At 41.2% G+C, this 25,105-nt stretch overlaps 1 protein-coding gene across 14 annotated transcripts in view; it reads right to left on the reverse strand.

Moving 5' to 3' along the window:
* Nucleotides 1-20,469, reverse strand: part of KCNC2 (potassium voltage-gated channel subfamily C member 2) — a 101,979-nt gene extending 81,510 nt beyond the window's left edge. For 5 of the 14 annotated variants that reach the window (XR_010829744.1, XM_066993121.1, XM_066993142.1 and 2 more), the window contains exons 1-2: nt 20,206-20,467; nt 18,949-19,674 (exon numbers count right to left, since the gene is read on the reverse strand). Coding sequence is in view for 12 of the 14 variants with exons in the window: in XM_066993121.1 (XP_066849222.1) it covers nt 18,949-19,605 (657 nt within the window). In the remaining 2 variants the exon portion in view is untranslated. Of the gene's footprint in view, nt 1-18,948; nt 19,675-20,205 lie in introns of all 14 variants that reach the window. The other 9 variants (XR_010829732.1, XM_066993112.1, XM_066993122.1 and 6 more) reach the window with 4 other exon arrangements.
* Between the last annotated feature and the right edge of the window lie 4,636 nt (nt 20,470-25,105).

Below are 25,105 nucleotides of genomic sequence, written 5' to 3' on the forward strand. Positions count from 1 at the left end.
TAACTTGATTGAACCATGGCCATACAAGCTTACTATATTGATTTAGGTAAATCAGCTTTAGCAAGCAACTTAGTTATGCCAGTGCCAATTCTATATTTAGAGCACAAAGACAACAATTTTGCTATTTTTCCACTTTTCACATGCCTATTTCTCAACAGTACAACTTGTGTGCAAACGAGCATATCCCAATAAAATACACTGAGCATAAATGCCTGGTTTGGTTAAATATATAGCAGAATTGTATTGAAAACACTCAAAAGGGTTTTTATGTTCTCTGAATATATGCATCTCTCTTGGCTATTTTTGATCATCTAGGCCTGTATCTCTAACTATAAAGAAGCCAGAGAACTTAGACACCTAATTTTAGGTGTTCTGAATTGCACCTTCTAAACACCCAGCTGAAAAAATACATACCACAACATTTGAGAACTTTTCAGACAAAAGTTATGTACAAGATTCTGTAATAGAAATAAAATGGGTCTGCAGATAAGATTAAAAAAAAAAAAAAAGAGGTAGTTTTCCTTGTTGTTTTAAGATTGCAAGTCTAACTATTTTTGAAAAGAGAACATTATTCATTATATTTCACAGCACTGAACTGTGAGCCTATAGAGTTTGTTTTTTTTATACATTTTATTTTATTTTTTCTCCTTTAAGAGGGGAAAATAAACATTTGGACTCACCCCACATATTTTGTTAGCAGGATCAGATATCTAATAAGTGAATTAGAAAAAAATAGGGCATGGCCAAAAGAAAATTAATTTGTTCCAAACATTAACTAATTTGTGAAATGAGGATGATGTAACATTTGCATACTTGAATAAAAGAAGGTGAAGAAAAACCTAAGTTTAATGCAGAACTAGAATTATCTCTGGTTGTGCATATCTAGGAAGAGTTATTCTTTCCACACCATTATCAATAAGGCATTCCAAATCAAACCTCTGATAAAAAAGGTGTTACAAAATCATCATTCATGCATACTGATTTTCATATGTTGGTTTGGTCCATTTCTTCATGTTTGTTCCAAAATAATTCCAATTTTCATAAAATGGTCTGATTACAGTCACAGACAAAGCAGTTTTTCAATACTGTCTGACACTTTAATTTACATCATTTATAATTCATGAAAAGCAGTATTGCAAATATTCAGGCTTCATTTTCAATTTTTACTGCTCTTTCTATCCTTTTCTGAGCCTTCATCTTAATTGAATAGGTGCATAATAAGTCTCCTAGACCCAGTAATAAAAATGTATCCTACAGGTCAAACAGCATAGCATTTTATGTTATTGCAAGTCATTCAGTCTTCTGCTCATTGTCGTCTCTCCTCGTATCAATCCACCATTAGCTAATAGCATTAACAGTGTTATCTTTAAAGACAGAAAATTGATGACACAGTCAAGGACAATGATTCTATTTTTTTATGGTATTAACCCATAGAAGAAACAGCACATGATGAAACTCCCCTTGAAAATAAGGTAAGACTCTACAGCCAAACAAAAGATTTCCAGTTCTGGATTACACACATGCATGACTTGTCTAACCAGTATCAGATACAGAGAGGCACCTTAGAATCATTGAATCATTAGGGTTGGAAAAGACCTCCAAGATCATCTGGTCCAACAATCAATCTTAGATCCAACCTTTGATCAATGACGAAGCAAATCACCCATTCTTCATTGCTGTGAGCATAAAAGTACATTACAAATCAAAAACACCACCTATCACCACCACCTACAAAAATATATTGCCATAATATAAATTTACCATGAAAAAAAAATCTAAGGAAAAATACTCTCCATCAAACTTCAGATAGCTTTTAAGGCACTAAACACACACAGACACACAAAAAAAAAAAAAAAAAAAAAAAACTTTGTATTAGCTTAAGCCTGGAACTCCAAGGGCCATCACATTTCTGTGTTCAAGACAATGACTGAGAGAAAATTCAGTACTTTTTCATTCCATAGAGAAAAGTAAAAATATTAAATAAATAAATAAATAATAAAAAGAGATGTTTGCTGAACAGTTTCTTCTAAACTTCACCTTTGATCAATGAAAAGCATGAGACAAGATCAAAGAATAATTAGGGGTTTAGGAAACATGCTTATTAAGCTTCTAATTCACTCATAATTTTCCTTATTAATAAGAGGGGGAGATCCCTGTACTGGAAAATGCAGGAAAAAAAAAATTGCCATCCTCATTTACAGTTCTGTCCTATCATTTAAAGTTGGTTTCACATTTTCTCTTCAGAGCAAGACAGTACCCATTCTTGACACTATCTTTGGTGATTCTCTCCCAAAAGAATAAAAGCCGCTGCTAGCTCATACCATATAAATGCAACATTTACAGAAGAGTACCCCATGATGGACTACAGATAACATATCTTTCTTACTGTCTAATAACTTCAGAAATGTTCTTTGTTTAAAAAAGCAGAAGAATCACCTGGAATTTGAGGTTCCTCAAAGCCTTGCTAGTATTCTTTCTTACAATTGCAGTACTAGTGTTCTTTCAACAGCCCGAAAAAAAAGGTTTTGAGATGTAAAAAAAGCCTTGATTTGAATAGGCCAATTCAGAATGATGTAGTATAGCCTGACTTAGGATAATTTTATTCAAGCCTATTATTTCTAGCCCATTAGTTTCTATGAAGGAAAAAAAAACCTTTCTGCTACTTAGTGAATTTCAAATATTAAAAATTTATCTTATTAGCCTCTTCTATCTCTTTATCATGACGTATTTTTCTTTTTTCTATGAACTTAAAAAAGTGCTGTTTTCTTGAAAAATCACCATATAATAATATTTACAATATTAGTACACATAGTAATACTTATAATATTAGTACATAAATATGTTTAACAACTGAAAGCGTTTTGTTTAACACAGTTACATCTCAATGCCATATGTTACATATTTCCAGTTATTTATTATCTCTTATCTAAACCACTACGAATACTACAGAATGAGCACCAGTTTTGATAGAGTTTATGCATGAGCAGTGTCAAGACTGTGAGCTACTGATTCTCACTAGAAAAATAAAGCATAAGTGCACAGGCAGAACCATTTTCCATATCTTACAGAGGTACACTGAATTTTTGCCATTCAGATACAACTCAAACAGATTCATAGTAAACTGAAAGTTTTAAATATTGTTTTCAGAAGTTCAAGAACCAAGTGTATTATTACACCTAAGATGTGATGCACAGCTTAGCATAGATAGGCATAGAGGCTTCTCCCTGGCCTTCTTTTTTCCCTTCCCCTCCACCAATACTTTATTCTAATCAGCTGAAGAATTCCCAAGGACTGTAATAAATGCAAATATTTTCACCCTACAAAACTGTTAACATGTATTTTTCCTTCCCTAGGCTGCAGAATAAAACAAATCTGGAAGCAACTAAGACCAACACAACCTCCATTTCAAGGCAATGCCAGTCCCTAATTTTCCGAGCCTAGCTCACTTTGTGGTCCTCAAAAAAAAAAAAAAAAATCTCCCCACCCCCATCATCAGGTCTTTTTTTTTTTCTCTCTCCTAGCCTTTTTTTCTTAATTGCCATTTCAAACATATCGTTTTTCTTCAGCACCTCCTGATTTCCCTCTTGATTTTTCCTTTAAGATTCTGTCTCCTCAAAATCTTAATGTGCTTTTTTTTTTGATTGGTTTCCTATTTCTGGGTATTTATAGGAGCACTCAAATCCTCTAGCATACTTAGCTTATCAGTTTGCCAATGCGCAGTTTATCCAAGATTCCCTGCATATTCTAGGAGATCCTTTCCTGATTTAGAGATTGCCAGGCTAATGTGAGAAGCCTAGTGTCATTCTTTTAAATACAAATGTCCTGGAATTGAAAGAACAGTCCAGTGTACTACAATCTTAAAAAAAAAAAAAAAAAAAAAAAAAAAAAAACGGGTTTTTACTCTAATTAATACCGTGGCAGTGAGGGAAGACCTCCTTAACCTCTAGTGCCAAATTTGCTTTGAAAAGCACTGCAGCTTGTTAGCATGGCTACAAGCTCATAGCTTTTTTAGAGCCAAACTAGTGACCCATGCCAACAATTTGCCATTGCCACTAGGAATACATAGAACCATGTTTTCATGTTAAACTCCTGTAATGAAAGATTTGTTTTTCAAACTTATACTGTGAATACGAAACCAAATCTGTGCTGTACTCCTGATTCACTTAGGCAAATTCAGAACCTTGCACAAAATCAGCACAACGCATGCACAGAGGAGAAAGCATATGTGGCAGACTCATAAAGCTATAACTCTATATATTTTCTGTTGCTAAATACTTTACGGTTGATTTATTGCTTGGAAATGTGCATTCAATTCTATATAAAATCTTGGATATTGTTTTAAGATCAGATACTATTCTGCATAAGGAACCATGCTGAAATCCAGACCTGTTTTATGCAGCTATTAACAACACTCCAGAGGGGAATTTTTCAAACTTCAAAGGCCTCAGAAGAAAGTCCAAAAATGCCGCTTTCTCCTGTCAAGACTATAGGCAGTGACCATTACAGGTAGAAAAAGGAACAGTGCTCACTCATTTATCCTGCATCTTGTCCCACAGCTATTAACAGGGTGAAGAAATTGCTTGCCTTTCCGCAGTGGGAGCACACTTAATATACTTGCACGCTGCCGTCTTCTGGACTGAATTCAGCCAACGATGCCATGTGCTTCAAACATATCCCCAGATCTTGCCCAAATAAAGTTAGATGTCATTTCCAGCACAGAAACACAGCAGCTAATCTATTAATGAATTTCCTGTAGTAATTTGGTATGGCTTTCATAATATGTAAAAGTAATATAAATGCCTCTGTTGACATGGAAAAGGGTTTTTCTGGGGATAAGGGAGAAATCAAACCAACAACATCAGTGACCACAGGCAAAGATAGATCTTCAAAACACTTCAACCCTTTCTGTGGCAACTTTTTTGCTGTCCTTGGCTTCCACTTTTTACACAACAATTCAGATCTATCGAGTTAACAAAATGCTTGACTTCGATTCTCAATAAACTATTAAATGACATCTTCTTCATGAAAATACATTTACCTATACAGGAAGAATTCCCTCATAAGAAGAACTCACAGCTAGAGTTCTTGTATAAATCAGTCTTGTACGTGAAACAGGACAGAAAGATGGGTGTTACTTCTGAATTAAGGAGCAGGTATGACCTACTCCTTTGGGAAAATCATTTACCAATATTTATAGTAATTCAGTCACAACAGCACAGTGTGCTTAGCCAATACTGAACATCCGAACAGTTGAACACAACTAATTAACATATTAAAAGCATTAAAGATAGGAACTAGCTTTCACTAAACAATGCAAACACCCCTGAAGTACAAAATTAAATGGTACCATCAGTATTGCTCACACTGGGCACTCTTATGGGATCTGGCTTTTTTTTTCTTTCTTTTTTTTTTTTAATTAGGAAGAGTCTAATAAAACATATTGCCTAGGAGCACAGCCTGCAATCTCAACCATTCCTCCCCATATATGGTAGCTACGCTTCAAAAGCAGAACACAACCAAGAATCAACACGAGATCATTGAAAATATTGAACAGTTGTTCTAATATACTGCAGATCGAATTGGTAGCAGAGCCAACTGTATAGATTGGCCAATATTTCTCATTTTAAGACTCCCAACTCGGTTGTGCCTGAATTCAACTGCACAGGCTGAATGCCAAATGTCTTTGTAAACATTCAGAAATTGGTGAGAAAGATTGAAAAATTACATTGTTTTCAGGTGTATTAAATTCCAGGAACCTTTTATTTCATAAGTTCTAACATCAGTTCCAGGAAAAAACTTTGACAATCTGTGTATCTGAGCCAAACCCCACCTTAATTTGATATCCTTGCATTCATATGCTACGAAGAAATCTTCATTAACATGACTGAAGAGTTTCTTCCCATGTAGACCCTGCCTCAGTCAGCTCAAAAAATGGATAAAGTTTATTACTGAATTCCAATTTTTCTTCTTTCTAGATTGTTCAGGTGTGGGATATGTGCCTTCTTATTTGAATATGCTCTTCTGTCTCTGTTGTGCGAACCAAATTATCAATATATTTAGGGGATTTCCTCTCCTACTAATTACTGCATATATCCCAATGACACAGTCCCAGTTTATTCCCAGAATATACCCATGTTGTAAAATGAATGAGACAGAGGTCACAAAAATAAAAAATAAAAATAGAAGAAGATCATGAGATGATTATATATGCTTAAACCTTTGGGGACAGAAAACAGCAAACTATCCCCAACTTTCTTTAAAAAGTTCCTAAGCTCTCCTTTGAACTACATTTGACAGTCACCAACTAAAATACTTTATGTTACTGTATTATTTTAGTACTGCATTTTTTTAAAAGTTATCTTGTGATCTTCTAGGGCATGAGGACAGCTGCATCTTCCCAATTAGCAGACTGGGTGAATCACGGTGGTGTGGTGAACCATGGAAGACGTTACAGCCTAGCAGACATAAACTGGATCTCCAGAATTCCCTGCCAGTGCATTAGTCCCCAAGCCCTCTTTACTCCCCATCTCCCACCGAGTCTGACCAAACAAGTTTGTCATAACACAATCCTTACAACACTCACAGTATGCATTCTACTAAGATTTTTTGCATCTTCCACATAAATATTACGTTTGCATTTTTGTGCTTCTCTTTACTTGGCATTCCCATTCTGCCTTACAAGAAGCAGAGATGCGTGAATCTGATTGGAGCTGAACTTCTTTCTACAAAAAATAACTAAACTAAAAAAAAAAAAAGTAAAGATAAATGAATAATAAAACAGGTTGGATTATTTCAAAGATGAAATATCATGGTATGTGTTTATCAATCTCATCCCATGAAGGTGATTGCCAAATCTGATGTTATTTAGCATTTCCCTTTTACCAACAGCTGCAAAAGGGAAAGCTACATCCCTGGGAGACATTATTTTCCTAAAATGTCTTTTAATAATAAAGAATATACAGAATTTTACAATATAAAAATCAGTAGATTTCTAATGCAAGACTGTATAATTTACCAGAACTTGCTATAGGCTTTTGAGCCACTCAGTTTAACTCTATAAAAGTAATATAATTCTCTTAACTGTTGAAGGATGTTGGAAACAAATCTGTGGAAAGAATAGTCTTCTTGTTTATAGTTTGTAGATGTTTTACATAACAATGAACACCACAGAATATTGGTTTGCTTCAGAATAATTAAGATTTTTTTAATGTCACACATTCAATAATGCAGGAGTGACTGTATGAAACACTAAAACAATTTCCAACTTGATTTATGATTTATTGAACAAAAGGCAGAGCTCTCAAATTCAGAAGGGTTTTCCTACATCAGCCAAGCCCACTCCAGGTACTGCGGCAGAGTTACACTTCCTGATGCTGCAACAAGTGGAAATGTAAATGTTTTCTTAAGAAAATATGTCTTCCGCAAGGTGTTCAGACATGCTGCAATTAGTATTTGAACTAATAGGTGGAATCTGCATTAAACAATTAAAAGAATTAAGTCGTGAGACCTGGGATACGTCCTTCTTCATTAAAGTCCTCAAGGACAAATAGATGGGGAAAAATATATATGCACAGAGAAAATCTTCTTGTCTATCATAATCAAGTTAGGAACACTGTTATGTACATGTTTAGAAATGCACGTGTGTGTAAATATATACCAAAACTGCCAATGCCACCCAGCTGTGTGGTGCAGTCGACACGCAAGAAGGAAGGGATGGCATCCAGAGGGACCTGGGCAGGCTGAGAGGTGGGGCTGTGCAAACCTCATGGGGTTCAACAAGGCCAAGTGCAAGGTTCTGCACTTGGGCTGGGGCACTCCCAAGCACAGATACAGGCTGGATGGAGAATGGATTGAGAGCAGCCCTGAGGAGAAGGACCTGGGGGTGCTGGTTGATGAGAAGCTCAACATGAGCTGGCAAGATAAGCTTGCAGCCCAGAAAGCCAACCGTGTCCTGGGCTGCACCAAAAGCAGCGTGGCCAGCAGGGCGAGGGAGGGGATTGTCCCCCTCTGCTCTGCTTGTCAGACCCCACCCGGAGCCCTGATTTCAGCTCTAGGGCACCCTATTTAAGACGGGTGTGGACCTGTTGGAGCAAGTCCAGAGGAGAGCTACAAACATTATCAAAGGGCTGGAGCACCTCTCCTACAAAGACTGGCTGAAGGAGTTAAGGTTGTCCAGCCTGGAGAAGAGGAGGCTCTGGGGAGACCTTGTAGCAGCTTTCCAGTACCCAGCAGGGTCCTACAGGAAAGCTGGGGAGGGACTCTTTGTCAGGGGGTGTAGTAATAAGACAAGGAGTAATGGGTTTAAAATCAAGGAGTGTAGACTTAGATTAGATGTTAGGAGGAAATTCTTCACTTAGAGGGTGGTGAAGCCCTGGCACAGGCTGCCCAGAGCAACTGTGGATGCCCCGTCCCTGGAGGTGTTCAAGGCCAGGCTGGATGGGGCTTTCGGCAGCCTGGTCTGGTGGGAGGTGTCCTTGCCCATGGCAGGGGGGTTGGACTTAGATGATCTTTAAGGTCCCTTCCAACCCAAATCTTTCTGTAATTCTATGATTTGCATCCCTATTTATGTATATATGAATAAAAACTCCACCTGAAATTTGAAAGCACGAGAACCATAAACATTGTTCTGTGTCAGACTTACTCTTCACACCTGGTCTTGCAGGGCATGTGGTTGTCACACTGGCACGGTGCTTGTCTGAGCAGCAGAATTGCAAGAAAGAAATTATAGCACAAATTTTTACAGCATATAGCATATTCCCTTAGGCCCCGCTATTGCCAAGACATTCCCACCCAGAAACAAGGTTTAGGTTTATGAAGAAAGGGTTATGGTCACCATATAATTACAAACCATAACAATTACCTCATCATTTTTAAAAAAGCTTTGCCAGTAAACAAACAAGATTTGCAATGTTTGTTCATTATAATTACTAATACATACCTCCTGATCTATAATTTCAAGGAGTACACAAACAGTAGCACTAAAAGACAGGAGTTCAATAATTTTCCTCACTCTGTTTTAGAAAGTTAGGTAGTGATATTTTAACAAAACCAGACACTGTTTCAAAGAGGATTGCCTTCATCTCATGAATCTGTCATAACTCCAGTGCAAGATAGGTTCCTGTAATGAAATACAAACCCAACATGAACTAAATCTACACTTCTCTAAAGACTAATGGGTACATTTCTTCTACCAAATACTGAATTTAAATGTCTTTAAATTGTTGAGAATACAAAATCACTGAAATCTTGCTGGCTTTTCATTTCAATACATGATGAATGCCATCACTCTCTCAAACAAATGCTGCTAGCACAGCTACTAAAGGTAGCATTGAGAGTAGAGAAGCATATATAACTATCATTGCAACTCAAGCTCAAACAGAATGGTTAATTGTATTACAAAAACACTGGAAAAGCACGGATTAAAAAGTATTAGAATAGTCAGTCATTGGCTCGGTGGTAGTGCAAGGTATTGAATGCAGCAAGGTGAGGCTCAAGATTGAGGAAGCAGATAAGTAAGAACCAACGGCCTTCAAAGATGGTTTGGGGAGACACTTGCAGTTGTCTCAGAAGCTGGATTAAGGTGAAGACCTGCATCAAAAGTGTACCTACTACAACGGATGTTTCCAAAATTGAATAAACCTAGTCATTAGAGAAGTCATTCTGAAAAGATCAAAGCTCCCTTCTCATTTTAAGATTAGGGAAGAGGCAACTGCAATAAACAGCATCAATCTGGTAGATAAACCTGCAGTTTAAAGGCAACTGACATCTTCCATCCTTAAAACAATGAACGCCATTCATAAAAAATAGACATAATACAAAATGCCTTTCCCAGTTTTAAGGTTTGGCTGGCTGTATTGTGATGAAATAAAATAATGAAACTACATTCCTTGCTTCAGTCTATAATGGTTCATTTTCAACCAAGATGTAATTTCTTCTTTTTATCAAATATTCTCTGCTTTTTAATTTCCCCAGTTCATTTCTCCTGCTATTGAGACACCAATTTAGAACATGCAATGACTAACCAAGGAGACCCTGTAGCTGCAATGCATCAAACCAATTTTGTTGACCATTCAAGGGTCACTGAAACATCAGCTTTATGTGCCTTTTTTGGAGGCAATTGACAAACACGACCATTTCTTTCTCCAAGCTACACAGGTATTAATACATCCTGGGCAAGCTGGAAAAGAACTCCAGCCTACCGTCAAAAGTTTATCCTAGCCTAGCATATATCCAGTAATGAGATTTACTGACCAAGGGATGGAGACATCTAAGGTTTTAAAATAAATTTAACATCAGGTATTACCAGATAACAAGCAGGCAATGTGTTATATACTTTAGAGCTTATGTTCAATACTTGGGCTGAAATCCTACCCCACTTGACTTCTACCAAAAAAAAAAAAAACTTTTGATGTCATTTATAACAGTCACTGTATATACACTTTATTTTTTATACTATGAAAATATGAATCACAAAATAATTATTACATAAATGGACTTCATTTTTCAGTGTAAGGGAAAAGAGGCTTGGCATATCGGAACTTAACTCTGCAAGAGGCCCAAACTCAGTTTCCAGTCCAACAGAATATTTTGACACAAGATTAAACTTAAGCACACAAGAAATCAAATGAGCATCTAATGTGTTTAAATGTTTTCCCAGACCAATGCAAGGATGTTCAAGATGAAACCCATATGTGCTTGGAGATGAATCATTTCCTAAAATTAAAATGGAAAAGTGAAGGTAGATACTAGACCTAGAATCTCAAAAACCAAAAAGAGAATTGAGGTTCTTCTCCAAACCATAACTGGATTAAATTTAGAATGCTGCAAAGTTCCTGTTGAAAAAAAAAATGCAGAATTCTTGGGATGATATTGAAAAAAAAAAGAAATCTAATATAGCTTTTTCCACCTCTTAACCAACGTAATGCTGTAAAAATTAATATAATCCTGAATCCAATTATTATGAATAATTGCCATTCACATGGGTAAAGGATTACTAGGTGCCAATGAATAACATAAAAACAGACACCTCACTTTAAAATTACCTAGAATTTTTGAATACATGTTCAAGAATAAGGACTAACGAAGATGTCTCCTATGGTATTGCCTAAGAACTAAAGAAATTTTATAACCATGTGTTTGTGTACTTTAAAAACAACCTTTGCATTATTCCTTAAGAATTTTTACCACTACTTTAAAAAATATATCTTTCTGTGGTTGCACAGTCTTTATATTAAATACTAATTACTACATACTTGATTACCCTTGATCTCACAGTAGACAGCATATAAAAGCGTAATATATTTTGTGAGCATTTATGTTCTGAGAAATTAAGCAAGCCAACAGAAATATGATTAGAGACATTACTCTTCCCCCTGGTTAAGACCCACTGAGCAGCAGGGTGCCTGTTGGGAGGCTGACCACTCCAAACCAGCACCGTGACAGGCAGCAATGGTGCCCCCCAGGCAAAACCATCAAGATCTCATCTCGTGCTCCTTATTTTTGCAACCACATGTAAGCAGCATTTCACAGCACCATTCTGTGTCACAATTTGTGTCACTATACTGAACTTCATGTTCTCTAAAGCAATTTCCTGAAAGAGAATTTTCTCAGCCATTAAAACTGAGTCTCAGTGTATGATTTCTGTTACTTCAAAATCCCACATACTGCTAGACCCCTAGCATTAGAGTAGCCCTAAGCTTTTATGAAAGAAAGCATTTTAGTGTGGTGAAAGTCATTCCTAAAGAAAAATTATTTCTCTTAGGATATGGATTAAACATTTAAGAAGATTATTGCTATACAGCAGTATACTCTACAAATTATCAAAACCAAAAACACAACCTTCAAGATATTCCACCTTGTTCAGAGTGTAGAGAAACTGAAAGAAAAAAAAAAAAAAAGAAAAAACAGATTTGTATGCTATATACTAATGACAATGTAAATATTTAAGAAACTATACTTATCTCAGAAATAAGACTAAATGATAGCATGTTCTTTATTCAACACATATTAGTAAACTTTACCATATTATTCAGCACCACGATAAAAGACTGTTCTCCTCTATTAACAATGCTTTTTCAGGAGCATATCAAAGACCTGCTACCTAAGGTTCACCTAGAAATGCTAAGAAACTGTAAAAGGCTGTCTGTAATAAGACACACAATATTACACCCCTGCAATAATTAACCTACTGGTATAAGAAACATCTCAAAATCTTCAGACAGGGAAAAAAAACGCAGTTCTAATATATAATTGGATAATTCAGTTTTTAAGCTTCATGTCACTACTTCAAAAATTCTGTAAAGCAAATCACAAATCACAAGAAAATGTGTTTTATGTGATTAGATGGCGTTCTATTTTTAACACTACTGATTAACAGATGGCAGTGGAGTTTTTCTTTCAAAAGTGCTTTAGTCATCATAAAGTACTAACAATGATCTTAATTAAACACATTTGTAGAACTAAAAAAAAAAGTGATTTCATGTTCTTTCTCTACAACTGTTTCTGGATCTCTTTTTGACAAGATTACCATTCAGTTATAGAAACATATACACGTATACGTAAATATACCAGGTCAGCACTAACAACTTAAATCCCTTTTAGCATGTTGATAATGCTAAATTTGATAATTGCCAATGCTAAGTTTATATTAGTATGTCTGTACACATTTCCATAGTTGTATATTGTGTTCACCGCTTCAAAGTATTTCTGGTGCAAGAAATATCCTCATGCTTCAGCCCTTGCATCAGGAGGAAGGCTCTTTAGAAGCAACTGCAAACATAAGAAAGTATTACTATAAGAAATATCCTTAGCAGAATTATAACCAACAGCTTGATATTCCATATATTACCCTATCTGTATTTTTATTGGCCTACATACTTTACTCATGGTTAAAAGTAAACAGCAGAAATCTCCACAAGCTCCTACATGGGATCAGTAAGCTTATGTAAATCACACTGCCAGCAGAAATTTCTGAAGAAGAATTCAGCAAAGAGAAATAAAAGGGAACATCCCATCCCATCAGGTGCTAAATACGGAGAGTATAAACCCTTTCTTTCCTGTTCTGGCTGAAGGAAACCATGTTTCCCCAAGATCAGCCAAGAGCAGGAGTCTCTGTGGAGTTGAACAACGCCGAAACACCACTTGCAATTAGAATATAAAAATATTTTAAAATTGTATAGAGATGCCTTTCCTCTTCTCTGATGCTTCTTCCCTGACTGCAAGGTAACTTCATAGGAAGAGAACAGACACTTTCTGCCAATGACTGACGAAGACAAAAAGGGAAAGTAAGTTCTACACGGTTTCTTTAAAACATCTTTAAGTTTCTGCAATGGGGGAAACTAATCAAGGATTTGAGATTAGTCCGAGTTCTGAATTTCTTTCACTATTATTTAACACAAATTCACAGAAACGGGAAAAAAATGCTGGCTTCTTCAAAGAGCATTGATACATCTATCATGGGCTAAGTACCAGACACTTTATGAATATAGGGTCCCTGAAGATATCATTTTTAATCCACTTTTTTCTTACCCTGACTGCATCACATGATGGCATTATTCCGTGTGATACTTTATATTCACCAGAAGTTGAGCTACTCCTCCTCCACCATCTTAGTAGGTTTGAAAACACATTCTCACCCCCAAAGTAAATCATTTTAGCATTTCACTGCTGTAAACAAAACATGACAGAGAGCAGAGCGGTATGTCTGAACTGCATAAAAGAATGCTGTCTGCTAGATTTCTCAACCAAGAATAATTCTCACACTGTTATTATCTTGGGCTATGTGTGTTAGGCTAATTTCCACTTCCAGTTACACCAAAGCAGATTCTGAATAAGTCCATTAACCAAATTATTTCAGTCAGAAAACGAATCTGGCTATGTGCATGGGCACATTTGTGACAGCATCTATTTCTGAAATGATAGGGCAGATCATCTCTGTGGCGTTCATGTCAGAGCCATGACAAAATGCTTCCCCGAGATTAATAAGTGACAGAGAGGAGGCTGTTTTCAATGGAAAAAGGAAGCCAAGAGCTGGCTTGTTTCCATGGAAACAGTAGCAGCAGCAGGCAGAACAGCTGTAGAGGAAAAAGGCAGAAGTTAGGGAGGCAGAAATCTTTCTGATTTTACCTCACCGATACATCAGTGCCATCAGACACCAACTAAATTTAATGTAGATCAAACTTGGCCATGTTGAACAGGTAACTCATTAAGCAACAATTTACAATTAAGTCTTTCAACAGCCAGCATTCCAGAAATAAATTAATAAAAATGACTTATAATGTGATTTAGTCATCCTGTGCACACTGTGGAGCATACAAATACCCATAACAGTGATGCCTCACGATGTTTGTCACTAGGTACAAATCTCGCTGTGGCTTTAAAAGCAACTACAGCTCCCATAGGCTGAATGCTTTAAGCAGAACCACTGGTTTTAGCCAATTTAAGATAATGGACTCTCCTTTCCCCCTTAGAAATAAATTCAACACTTTGATTATCAAGATGGCAAGAGGAAATCCCTCTTTCAGTTTCTTTGCCGTTCTTCACTATTTTCTTTGTACACTTCTATAATCATTTTCATATATAAAAAGTCTTCATAATTAAAGAATTACTAGAGTAAGATCTAAAGCATACTTGCTTTCCTTCTTGCATAAAAGATAGAGAGTAAAGGCTTGCACTTACAAATTAAATGGCTTTTCTATTTTTAAGAAAGCAAATGAACTCCGCTCTTCACTATTAACCTACAAATGTACATTCTGAGCTAAGCATATTCTCCCCACTCCATTTACAGTGTCTCCATCAGACTGTCCCAGCAGCATTGCTTCCACCAGAAATAAAAGCTGTTTTGCATTATGAATAGCCAAAGTCCTAAATATAACCCACACAATTCGGCCACCCTGGTACGTGACAGGTATCTGGTTTCCTGGAAAAAAATGTGCACAAGCCACCAAATAAATATATGTTACCTTTACTAAGAATGCTCTCCAATATGATTTCTGGGGCTTTAGGCTGTTGAGGGGATCCATAAAATCATATTCTCCCCACTCTCCCACCTGCCTTATCTCAGCTGGCCCTTCCTACAGCTAACCTCATCACCAAATGCTCGAGGCTAGCAGAGATATTACAATGAGCCTCTGCTGATGTGACTCCACCACGTAGAGCAGCATACAGGAACTTTGCATTTCCAGTCAGCAATGCTGCTTACTGCTCACATCCCGCTCCCCGTACCACGACGAAGTGCTGTAGGATCGGTGTTTTTAAGAACACCTGCAAGGTGTAAGCATAACTCCCAAACTGCAAGGCTCTCCGTGATTTTATTTGCATTTCTGTGAATACTCAAGAAAACTTTACAAATATGAATGCTAATTAGCATTTATCCTTCCCTTGTAAAACAAATAATGATGATCTTTCTGACAGATAAGAAAGGTGCAGCACAGGGGTTATGTCAGGTCCCTTCAGCCACCAAACATGACATAGGACAAGCAGGAAGCACCTGCCCGTGTGCCAGAGGCCACCACCACCCTACCCACCCTGGCTTCCCCGTCCACACACAGACAGACAGGCTTCTCAGAGGGACGGACAGACAGCTGTGAGCACTGAGATTCCCCGGAGCATCTGAGAGTTCCTGCGCTAAGTACATGAATAATCCATAATCTTTAGGAAAAATCAATGACAAATGATAATTATTTCTTTAAGCAGCGCCATATTTCAACTATTATTCAACAGTAAAAGGCCTTAAAAGCTTAATTAATTTGAAATATGATATCTGAGACTGGCAGTGACATTCTAGGTCCCTCTGGGCATCTGCAGACGCTCTTTCAAACTCGGTGCTTAATTATGCCTCTTGTACTTTCTTACAAACTATTTAGACATTCCTTTGCACTAAAGCATAATGAATACTTTGTACTTATGTAGCAAGAGATGCTAAAGGATACCAAAACAGTTTACAGGCGTTAACTAGTCACACTCAGTTCACATGACTGAGGTAAGAATCGGATAAGGATCTGCTTCAGATCTGCTTAAACCAACACACGGGAAGATTTCTTTGCCCAATTCATTTTCTTCCGTGACAGTATCTTACGCCAGCACCTCTGCACCTACATAACAGCGTTCTGTCAAACAGAAGTTTGTGAATGATAGCTCTATTAAGCCTGGAGTGAAAGGAGTGCCACTATACCCTTTAATTACACTTCACAGACTATGAAACCCAAAACGCTAAAATGAAAACAGAAATAATATTCAAAAATAACTCCTGAACTTGAGATACAAAGTAAAGAGTTGCAGGTTTCACAGCAATTGTATATATGTGTAATACATTTTATATTTACAAAAAACATGGCTAGTAGATGTCACTAACTGATTAACAAACTGCACACATTAAAGTTGATTTTTTTTTTAATCTCCAATGAAGCAAACCTTTTTGTCAACAAACTAGTTTCTCTATTTATGTAACACCATTGGATGGTCTTGCTAGAATAATCTTGTGTGTGCACTATCCCCCAATAGGTTACCATGGCAACTTATATTTGAATTTCTATAAATTTCTATTTTTAGAGATCACAGTTTAGGATAAAGAAAATCAGAAGAATTAAGTACCATTTCATTAATAACAAATATCCAGTTTTTAATCAACATAATATTTCCCAGAATGGATAGCGTGGAAGTTAAATCAGGCAGCAACGCTTTTAAAAAAATAAATAAATAATTACCACAGTTACTAAGAAAGTTTACCACTAAGCAGTCTCACCATAATCCCAGCAGTGCATGAGTCAGTAGCTAACACTATGAGACAAGATTGATGTGCACGGAGTTTTTCTTGCTTTCAGTAAGGCCAGGATTTCACCCAAATATTTTTAGAGTTAGTCATCATTCAGCTGACACACAACAATATGCTGGCATTTGCCAGAATGCTCAGAAAATAACGTCTCTCTCTCTCTCTCTCTCTCTCTGTCTTTCTCTCTCTCTCAGGTGTGGGAAAATGTTGAACTAACAATAACATCTCAGTTCCACGCTGAGCTTCCCATCACCTCAACTGCTACGTGTTCGGGTGTGAGCACCAGGTGTATGCCAGTCCTTTAAGTGCAAAGGTGCATTATGCTTTAAAACTTGCCAGGATTCTGCAAGTTGTCTTCCTACTGGAAAGATCACTGTACAGAGTAGCAGCACTGAAGAAGAAAATTAAAACACCAATTTAGACGCTGTTGCTACAGCTCTGACGCTGCCTATGGTAGAAACCAGAATACAATGTTTAAAAACAATTTTTAGGAGATCAGTATTGCTAGTCTTACACTATGACATTAACTTAATTAGTGCTCATTTTCCAAATTTGAGATGTCTTTACCCGACCCACTGACGGTCTAGCACAGATGGGAAATTGGGCAAACCTTGCCTACAGGTTCTGTCAGAGTGGACCGAAGCGTGCTGCAAACACAAGTGACAGCTCTGATTTTGGGGTGTAATGGCAACCAGCACCCTACCCTCATATTTCTCCTGCTACCTTCCACGTAACATTTACTTCAGGCTCATCAGTGCCCCAGCAAAGTCCACGGGGAAGGCTCCATAGCGTAACAGCTGCGGGCTCGCTGCCGTCAGCAACTTTGACAGAAGCAGTGGTGACAGACAGGCTGCAGCAGGATCGCTGCACGCTGCTGTTTTGTCAGGTAACTGACAGCAAAAGGAGCTGTGGAGTTCCGGCAGCGAGGATGTGAGCAATGCGTGCGTGTGTTAACGAGCAAAACCAGAAAAAACTCCCAGAAACATCTACAGAACTAATCCCATATTAAAAACGTACTTGAACTATCAGCTGGAGCCAGCTGCCGAAGGAAAACAAATTGTTGGACACTTTGAAAACATTAACAGTGCTGGCACTCTGCAAACGACGGTAATAACTACGAGGACATTGCTTTCTGTTTTGCTTATCCCACTAAGTTCAGAGGGGCTGCCAAGTTTCCCAGAGCCTGCATCAGGCCATGAGGTGCAACTCAAGAAGTCGGTGAGCCACACGCTTACGCTCGCATCTATGGGCTTGCCATGAAATCGGTATGGCTGACCGGGGGATGGCACCGGCTGTGACTGCACTTTTTGCAGGATGAGGCTCAGGTCTGAAGGCTTCACAGGGAATCCCAGTGAATACCCTGCAAAACACTTACTGCTATTCTTAATTTGAGCGTGTTTCCCATCACAAGTTCTCTTCACGTGTCGCAGGGAGGATTTGTTGCTGGTTGCTTTTGTCACAGCTACGTTCAAGGCACGGCTGTGTATTTCTCCCAAAGGAGTTACAACTATTTGTTTGCTCCGAAGCCACAATTAAGAAAGCAAACCCGCGTCACCACTGATAGCAGCAGCTACCAGGCAGAACTAAAATCCAGATTGTGCTCCAGAGCAGAAAGTAGCGTCAAAAGCTAAAATCCCTATCTAAATGATGAAAACTTACTAAGATCCTCTGTTCCCCAACCCGCCAGCCTCAGATTGGTGAGGGTGACCCTGAGAAATCAGCACAGGCAGTCAGGGTGACCCTCCGTCACACTCGCTCCATGTAACTCGGACCCTCCCCCAGCGCTGACAGAGGGATGCTGAAGGGCCAAGGTGGCCTTGCACAGCTGCCAGCACCTCACCCCAAACCCAAGGCCACCCTGAGCACTGGGGTGGGCTGATGGCTCTCACACACCCCACACACCACCCTGGGGTCCCTCGGAAAGGAGCACCTTGTTGTCGGCAGACGCAAAGGGGGCCACCAGCATCACCCCATGGTGGTGGCTGGGGACCACCAGCATCACCCCATGGTGGTGACCCACCCGAGCCTCACCTCCACATGCCCACCCCAAGCCGGCCACGTTTCCCCGCGACACCCTGTGCCCCCACCATCCACCCCAGCACCCCGAGGCATGGACAGAGGCAGGGGCAGAGTCTCCCCTGGGTCCCCCGGGGTCGGCAGCGCCGTCCGAGGGCGCTTACCCTGGCGGCCCGCGAGGAGTAGGGGTCCTCGAAGAGCGCCCAGACGCGGGGCTGCAGCCGCTTCCAGCGGCCCCCCTTGCCGTCGGCGGCCCCGGCGGCAGCCCCCACGTCCTCGATGCCCAGCCTCTTGGCCGCCAGGTCGTCGTCGTCGCCGTCGGGGGGCGGCTCGCCCGTCAGCAGGTCGGGCGCCTCGAAGATGTCGAGCGCCTCCTCGGCGTCGCGGTGCTGGCGGTAGGTCATCCAGCAGCAGGGCTCCACGTCGGTCTCGTCGATGCCCCAGAAGGCCAGCTCCTCCTCGAAGAGCGGCCCGCAGACGTCGGCGGGGCAGTGCAGCTTGCCGGTGCGGTAGTAGTTGAGCACATAGGCGAAGACCCCCGGGTGGCGGTCGAAGAAGAACTCGCTGGCCCCGCCGCCGCCCCCGACCCGGGGGCCGCAGCCGCTGCCGGGCTCCGGGCAGCCCCCGGCCAGGGGCGGCGGGTTGGGGGGCGGCGGGGGCGGCGGCGACGGCTCCTCGGCGCCGGGGGACTCGCCGCGGGACTCGCAGGCGAGCAGGGCCAGGCGGGTCCCCGGCAGGGTCTTCAGGGTGCTGCGGTAGGTCTCGTGCCGCGTGCCCCCCACGTTGAGGATCACCCTCTCGTTGTCCTCGAGCTTCCCCATCGCTCCGGGTGGGACATGACTGGGGAGGGGGCAGAGCGGGCGGGTCCGGGGGGGGGCGAGCTTCTGCGCCTTCAACGCGGACAGGGGAGAGAGATGAGGGAGAGAGGTGAGGGAGACGATGAGGGAGAAGCCCCCCCGGCAGCACCGCGCCGCTCCCCGCCCAGCCCGGCTCCCGCCGCCCCAGGCACGGCTCCGGGCGGCCCCCCCGGTCCCCCCTAAAGCGGGCTGCGAGCTGGCAGCGCGCCCCCCCAGCAGGATCAGCCGCCCAGCCCACCACCACCACCACCACCACCCCCGGCTCCACGCGGGGCTGGGGGAACAGAGAGCGGGCACCTGCCTTGCGGTAGCCGAGCAGCTTCCTACGGAGATAAAGAGGGGTGGGAGGCTTGTTCCCCCCTCCCCATCTATTTTGGGAGGGAATGAGGGATTGCTTTGTGGGATGAAGCAGCTCGGGCAGCAGGCACACCCTTGGAAAAGCCGTTCGTGTGGAGCCGGGGCTGCCACTTTCCCAGGGAAACCACGCATCTCGGGGACGAGCTGGGGAACGCAGGGCATCCTTCCCGACCCCCCCCCCCCCCCAGCCCCTGCCGCCCCCGGTACCTGAGCCAGGGGGCAGAAAGCGGCTCCCCTCCTCCTCCCGCGGCGCCAACTACTTGTTGTTTTCCTCCTGCCTTCCCTCCGGGCTCAACTCCGAGGGGAATACCAGCGGCCCCCCCCGAGCCCCCGCCTCCGTCCCTTCCCCGGGGCGCCGCCGCCCCGGCACGGCCGGCAGAGCATCGCGGGCGGCCGGCGGGGACACGGGCAGCGAGCGGCGCCTCCCCGGGAGCTGCGAGCCCCGGGAGCCCCCCCCGCAACCCTCCCGCAGCCCCCACGCGGGACCCAGGCTCCTCCCCGGGGCGGGGGGAGGCGGCAGCGCAAACAAATCTCGGCCGCCCCAAAAAATAGGCAGCCCCCCCCCCCCCCTCCTCCCGCACACTGTGGTTCGCTTGAGGGGATCAGCCGGGAAGGGATGGGGGCTGCGAGCGGTATTTCGTTTTATTGATTTTATTTTATTTTCGTGAGGAAAAGCGGCGCCCAGCCACAGGTGAGGGCAGGGAGGAGATGCCCGCAGAGGGTCCTGGCACCTCGCAGCCACCAGGGTCCTCAGGCACCATGGGCAGATGGTGGGCAGGGGGCTTCAGGAGGGGGGATCCAGTTTGCAGGGCAGCCTGAAAGCACAGACAGCGGGTGCTCTCCACCCTCAGTAGGCTCCAGCCACCGTAGACTGGATTAAAGGTGAGAGATCCCAATACTGTACAAGGTACTGTAAACACCCATGCCGAAATCTCTGACTCTAAGCCATCTGAGTTATTTTCTACAGCCTATTTTATTGATGTATGGGTTCAGCTGAGTTAGAAAGGGAAAGAAGTGTCCAGCCCCAGAAGATATGCAAGAGGAGACATGATTCCTCTTGCTCCTTCCTCAAAAAACAGCAACAAAACCAACATTTTTCCTCCATACCAAGGGTATTCCCTGGCATGAAGCAGGGTAACAAGGGGAATAATGGTATGGAAACACCCCCTTCCATGTCAGAGCCATGCTGGAAGCAATGCTCAGAGGACAACACCATGCTTCGACCAGCTTCCTTTAACCCAGATCTGTCGGTCTGTGGCATCCATGATGTAAATGCAGACTCCCAAAGCAGCAGCAACTTTCTGAGATGAGTTTCAGAAGCTTGCTCCAGATGTACATTTTGAAGTTCCTTGGAAAAAAAAAAAAAAAAGCTGGAATATTTCCTGCCAAGGCAAATATAATCAGTTAGTGAAAACTCCTGGGAGCCAAAATTAATATTCAATTACATAGCTGTAAATCCAGTGGAAAGGACTCACCCGCCCTGAGCCAAAGTAGCACTGCTCATGCCATACTTGCTTTTCTTTGCAGAGAGGAATCTGGAGAAAAGGGGACGTGCAGAAGGAGAGAGCAAAGCAAAATGAATATGCATCATTGTCTCTCTGACCTACAAGAGGTTTCTGGAGAAATGCAACCAACTACAGCTCTGCAGCATTCATCCATTATGGAAAACCATGGGGTGGCAGTAGCTGCCAAAACACCAGGCAAACTGTATCATCACAGTGCCAGGACTTCCCCCTGAACTGCCACTGTCTGCCCAAATCCCACATCCACGGTCACGTTATAGGACATGCACTCCCCTCCACAAAAAAACAACCAACCACCACAAACCAAAGACTAGCAAGGATGGCATCTCATAATCAAAACTTTACAGTCATACCCCATAATGCATATGTCATGAAAAGCCCTGTATATAGTTTATGTTTCAGACTTCTTAAACACAGGGTGGTTTTGTTGATTTTTTGTTTTAGTGTTTTTATTATATTATTGTTATTCCATGGAGAAGAAAAAGCTACAAAAATCATTTTTCTGATTGGTAAGAAAAAGAGTGGTCTCTCTGGTAATGTAATAGTCCTTCAGTCAAGTCAAAATGTTCACCATATTCTACAACATGTCTGTTTCTAAACATAACACTATTAATTTCTCTTTGTCGCTCTTCCTTGTATTTTCAGCATGTGGCAGATTTCTCAATGAAGGATGAAATTATGTCAGACATTGACTTTTCAGAGCCAAAATTTTCTTGAGTGATATAATGGAATAAGAAGATAATATTCTACATCAGCAATAACAGTAACATTTACAAATTAATTTCACACCCCACAAGACACTGACCTGAATTTTGGCACCCCTCAGTTTCCAATAAAAGTGGAAATGTATGAAACATATGTAAGAAAGAAATGTGCCTCCTCAGTTAGGATTACCATGAAATATATCTACAAATGGAGGGACAATAAGCGCATGTATTAGCAAACTCTCAAACATTTTTACGTAAAAGTTTAGTGGAAACGTTTCTGTAGCTCCAAATTCGGAACTTTATTTGAAGAACAGAGTGACACTGAGCAATATACAACCAATTTTCCCTGCTTGATAGGTGTTATGAAAGGAAAGGTCCTATGTTATTGTTTTAACTGACAAAGCAATAAAATTAGCTGTGAAGACTGCTATCAGAAACCCAAGCCAAATGAGCATTTTAGTTACTAGTAGCGATCGTCATTCATGCAAGCCTGAGTGCTGCAAAGCAAAGTCATTGAATTACCAGCTGTCTAACAATAAAAGAGTAAATGGAAGGAAGGCAAAGGCAGGGGAAAAAAAAAAAAAAAAGACACATGGAAAAGAAAAATAGATTTGAGGGCAAATGGAGCGTACCTCAGTCACAGCCATGCTCTGAACCACCTTCTGGAGGAGCTCTGTTGACTAGGAGGTGCCCAGGAAGGTCAGCCTGCCCAGCTGCCTGCTGGAGGAGGACATGAGGCAGAAGCCACCACTTCCTATTTTTCATATGATGTTGTAATTGAGAAACAAAGAAATCAATTTTATAATTGAGAATTATAATGAAGACAGTGCAACACAGCCAAAATACAATCAATTTATATCAGTTTAGTTGATGATTAAGTAAATGAACTAATTATTTTAAATATTCACCATCATTAACTTTTTATTAAGCTTCTCCTTGCTTCTTTTACTTATTTTTCTATTTTCTCTTATTATTTATAATCATCCCTATTATTTACAATTACACATACTAATTCATTCCAGATCTTGCAGAATGTGACAGCCACGTTATACTCAAATATACTGCTGATAAGTCAGAATCACTGCTCAGAATTTAGGGGGGAGTAAGGGGGACAAGCTTAGGTTAAGTAAATGTCTGTGAAACGACAATTAGAAAGCCATGGGGTAATTAAAGTCCACAAGGAAACAAAGCCAACAGGAAGTTGTCATCATTTTTGCATTATGTTTATTAAGGAAAGAAAAAGCTAGAGGATCCGGATTGGGGTCTGCTGAGAAGCCACACGACACATTGGAAAAACAGGTGGGCACTAATTGCATCACCTAATTGGCAATGCACAGCCTATGCTCCCTGGAGGTGGGGGAGTAAAGTCTGCAGTTTTCCATACGTTAAGGTAGGCTTCAGATTTCTCCTGTCAGAAGAAAGGGGTGTTGGGAAGCGATGTGGCCCATTCTGCCTTGTGCAGCTCCAGCCACACGTTAGTCATAGCCTCACGTGCTGTCCCTCAAAAGCGCTCCTCTTCCCTTCTGCTGCAGATTGAGACCCTGGAGCACCCCAACTTGCACATCCTCATCCTCTTCTCCAGTCCTTCCACAGGTGTTCCAAGGATTTCAAAGCAACATCCCTCTTTGTAAGCAAGTGATACCACAAGCTGCACCATTTCTTTGACCCTTAGAAACCGTGACCCTTCACTTTTGATGACAGAGTGGGCACCATTCCTCCAAAGCAGAAGTGGATCCCACATGCCCTTTGCCCAAATGTCACTCGTGCCAGAATCCTCTTCAACCCGCTGGCTTTTTCATTCATGCCCTTTGGCTCCCCTTGATTACAAATGTCAGAGGTATTAGTAATGCAAGATGGTGGAAAAGAAATATTAGTCACTTGTTTCTGCTGTAACTCAAGTAGCTTTGTCAGTGCTGATTCATATTTGTGGGATGCACGTTTTTCTCTGGCAACATGGGATATTACATTCTGCTCATGAAGGAGGCATTGCCTGAGGCTCTCTCCATATTTACATCTTTCGTTGACCAAAAGCCAAAATAGCAAGAATAAATTTTTGATCTATCCTGAAATTTTGCTTCAGTTCTAGCTAACGGTCAGTGATTTCTCTCAACCATAACCTGTCAGAACACAGTGCTACTTCTGAGGGACTGTCACCTGCCAACAAAATAGTGGTTTTCTAAAGACCAGTTAAACAATGACAGCAGTGCTTTCACAAGTGTTGCTCCTCAACAGGCATTTACTCTTTACTTCATGTAGAATGTAAATACACATACTGAGCTTCTGCCACATGCTCTATGTATTCACAGAGACAGGAAAAAAAAAGGTCTTAGAATGATCTAGTCAAACATGTAGAGTCCAGAGGGACAGGGAAATGAATACAGCATCTCCAAACTAGTTTCAGCTCTTGGATACAAGCTTCCATCATTCAAAGGAGGTTGATGATCTTTCCATCTGTAACCAGAAAGCCCAGAGAGACAGGGAAATGCCCAAGCCATGCATCTTCTTCTGCAGTATTGCTATATGAGCCAACAGAAATATGCTGACCTCCACTGGGTCTCACTTTTGTTTTCTGGCATGAATGCAAGCATCATGAAAATTTTGGGAAATGCAAGCATTTCTGCAATTTTCTGTTCTTTACCCATCTCATTCTTCTTGACTGAAGCTTTTGAAGAACAGATCACTAATAAAACTTTGTTATTACGCTTGTATTCAGCATAATGATGGACTCATCTTGTTGCACATTTTAAGCAGTGCTATGATATAAATAATAAAATCACAGTCCCCTAGAACATACAGGCCAGAGAGCTTTCTTCAGCTACAGAAAAGCATGGCCTGAAAGATCTAAATCTGTCTAAACAGAAGAGATACCTTATTATC

The sequence above is a fragment of the Anser cygnoides genome, chromosome 1, assembly GCF_040182565.1.
Source record: "Anser cygnoides isolate HZ-2024a breed goose chromosome 1, Taihu_goose_T2T_genome, whole genome shotgun sequence".
NCBI classification, from domain to species: Eukaryota; Metazoa; Chordata; class Aves; order Anseriformes; family Anatidae; genus Anser; species Anser cygnoides.